The following is a 2,942-nucleotide window of genomic DNA, read 5'->3' on the forward strand; positions in this document are numbered from 1 at the left end:
TTTTGCTGATTCTTTTTATTTAAGTGTAACATTGGTATTCATTTTGACATAATTATAAAGGCATAGAATATAATTTGCTCTTGTCCCTAGTATTTCCTATTTCCCTCCCCACCTCCCTCCCCCTGCTCCCTTTACTCTAGTGATCTATCTGCTATTTACTTTTAGTTTTCTTCTCTTTTTTCTGTCTTGTGGATATACATGATTGTGAGATTCACTGTGGTATAATCAGTTGTGTACACAGGTGGACAAGTCTACCCTGATGGTTCTTATAGCTCCAGGTTTTCTCCTCCTTCTTCTATCATGGATAACTTAATACTTTCTTTTTAATATTTCAGTAACGAGTTGCAGCAGTACTCCTGAAAATGAATCATGTGATTCCTCAGCACCATGTCACATCTACCAACACAACACTTCATTTTGATACCTTCTTCAGTTGATTTCTATGCAAGATAAAATTTGAAAACCTTTATGTTGGAGTTGCCAAATCACAGAAACTTATTTTTCTAATTTATCCTCATCAAAACCCAAGAAGATAGTTTTTTTTTTCAGTTCTCAGAAAGTTCAGTTTCAGAAGGACTAGTTTACTTCTTAAAGGTAACTGTCTTTAACTTAGTTTCATGAAAAAAAAATGGGTTCACCTTTTGCCTGAACATTTATATTATTTCTCCCACAACTTATTGCACAAATATCTTCCATGATTGAATGTCTAATATATAATTATAGTTTGCCATTTCTTGTAACTCTGACTTTTTGCTACCCTACTATATGTGAAATGAACTAAAGAGGATGGCACTGATTAACAAAAGTCACCCCGAAGAGTTCATTCTACTAGGCTTTGCTCACCGCCCTTGGTTAGAACTTCCTTTATTCATTATTCTTCTCATAACATACCCAATGGCCATGATTGGAAACATTGCCATCATTCTGGTATCTAAGTTAGACACTCATCTACACAGTCCCATGTATTTCTTCCTCACCAACCTCTCCTTCTTAGACATGTGTTACACCACAAGCATTGTGCCTCAGATGCTGTTTAACTTGGGAACTTCTAAGAAGACCATCAGTTATTTGGGGTGTATAGTTCAGCTTTATTTCTTTAGCATAATGGGGAGCACAGAATGTCTGCTCTTGGCTCTCATGTCTTTTGATCGCTATGTGGCCATCTGCAGACCTCTACACTACATCTTCATCATGAATCAGCGAGTCTGCGTCCTATTAGTATCCATTGTGTGGCTGACTGGGATGATCTATGCAATCTCTGAAGCTTCTGTTACAGTAAAGTTGCCACTGTGTGGCATCAATAAACTGGATCACTTGTTGTGTGAGATTCCAGTTCTGATAAAGGCTGCCTGTGGGGAAAAGGAGGCTAATGAGCTCACACTCTCTGTGGTATGCATTTTTATAGTGGCTGTTCCTCTGTGTTTAATTCTTGCCTCCTATGCTAGTATTGGACATGCCATATTTAAAATCAAATCTTCTGAAGGAAGGAAAAAGGCCTTTGGGACATGTTCCTCTCATCTAATTGTAGTTTTCTTATTTTATGGCCCAGTCATTAGCATGTACCTTCAGCCTCCCTCTTCCACCTCAAGAGACCAGCCTAAGTTCATGGCTCTATTCTATGGAGTAGTGACCCCTACACTCAATCCCTTCATCTATACCCTAAGGAATAAGGATGTGAAAGGGGCATTAGGCAAAGTGATGTGGAGCATTTTCAGACCCAAGTGACAGTTGTAAACATGAAATGAAATTATTTAACACTGTAGGTTTATATGGATTTCTCTAATAACTCATTCTAGTATCATAAATCTGAGTTCGATGTTCTTCTTGCAAGATATGTAATATTTCTTATGTGCTTTATAATAATGTTAGGCAAGAATTATGCTCAGCTAATACACAACATTATGAGCACTCTTTGAAAATACATTAAAATAATTCCATTCAGAAAGATACTGAAATTGTGCTGAATATTAACATATTCAAATCATAAAGTGTGTTAGAATAACAATACAAATTATAAGTTCATTAGTTCAATTTAAACCCTATAAAAATAGCATGTCACCATTCTCAAATGGGCTTCCTGTCACCTTTACCCAAGAAATATTTTCTTATTTCTCTGGGAGTTTATCCCAAGTCTATGTGAGCAGCATGGCTATAACTTGACTTTCTGTGTGAAACACTCTATGTTTTCAAAGAATCATTATTCTTAAAAGTTTATCAAACTTTATTTATGTAAATACCATTGTTCCTTTAAAGATACATTGTAGAGGGTGTAGTGGCACAGATTTGTAATCTCAGTGATTTGGAAGACTGGGAAAGGAGAATTGTAACTTTAAGACCAGCCTTAGTAATTTAGGGATATCCTGTCTTAAAATAAAAATGGGCTGGGGGTGTGCCTCAGTGTAAGAGTGCTCCAGGGTTCAATATTTGTGTATTTGTTTTATTTACTAACACACACAGAGAAAATGAATTGTAAGAGCTGCAAGTATAGCTCAATGGCAGAATATTTACCTACTGTGCTCAAAGCCCTTAATTTATTCCCCAGCACTAAAAGAAAAAAGAAAAAAAATGTAATTAACAAGAAAGTTGTGTTGCATTTTTAATCTAATTAGTCACATTAAACATTAATATAAAGAGATAAAATATGGATGTTTCTTAATGTTCCTTTCAAATACCGTAAGCATATGTCTTCTGAATCAGTGAGAGTACAAGGAAGTGATGATAACAAACATAATGAATGTCAATCTGGCAACATTTCTGTGCATAAACTGAAACAACCAGGAATTCCTTTAAAATCTGAAAAAAAAATCAATAGGAAAAAGAAATAATTTATATTTCTGGGATGAAAAACACCTCAATTATTTCAGCAAGCAATATTAGGGTTTTTTAACTGATTTAGATTTGAATGCAAATAGTGTTCAAAATTTGATTCATTAAAAGATAAA

The 2,942-nt window shown here is 35.0% G+C and overlaps 1 protein-coding gene across 1 annotated transcript; it reads left to right on the forward strand.

Annotated features, from left to right (window-relative positions):
• Positions 1 to 786: 786 nt before the first annotated feature.
• LOC113176608 (olfactory receptor 2B11-like) lies at positions 787 to 1,725 on the forward strand. The gene has a single exon (XM_026381096.2). The coding sequence runs from the start codon at positions 787 to 789 to the stop codon at positions 1,723 to 1,725; it is 939 nt and encodes a 312-aa protein (XP_026236881.2).
• Positions 1,726 to 2,942: the final 1,217 nt, after the last annotated feature.

Source organism: Urocitellus parryii, chromosome 8 (genome assembly GCF_045843805.1).
Source record: "Urocitellus parryii isolate mUroPar1 chromosome 8, mUroPar1.hap1, whole genome shotgun sequence".
NCBI classification, from domain to species: Eukaryota; Metazoa; Chordata; class Mammalia; order Rodentia; family Sciuridae; genus Urocitellus; species Urocitellus parryii.

What these genes read in the sequence shown, in the direction of transcription:
- LOC113176608 (XM_026381096.2), top strand. Translation starts at nt 787, where the DNA reads ATGGCACTGATTAACAAAAGTCACCCCGAAGAGTTCATTCTACTAGGC.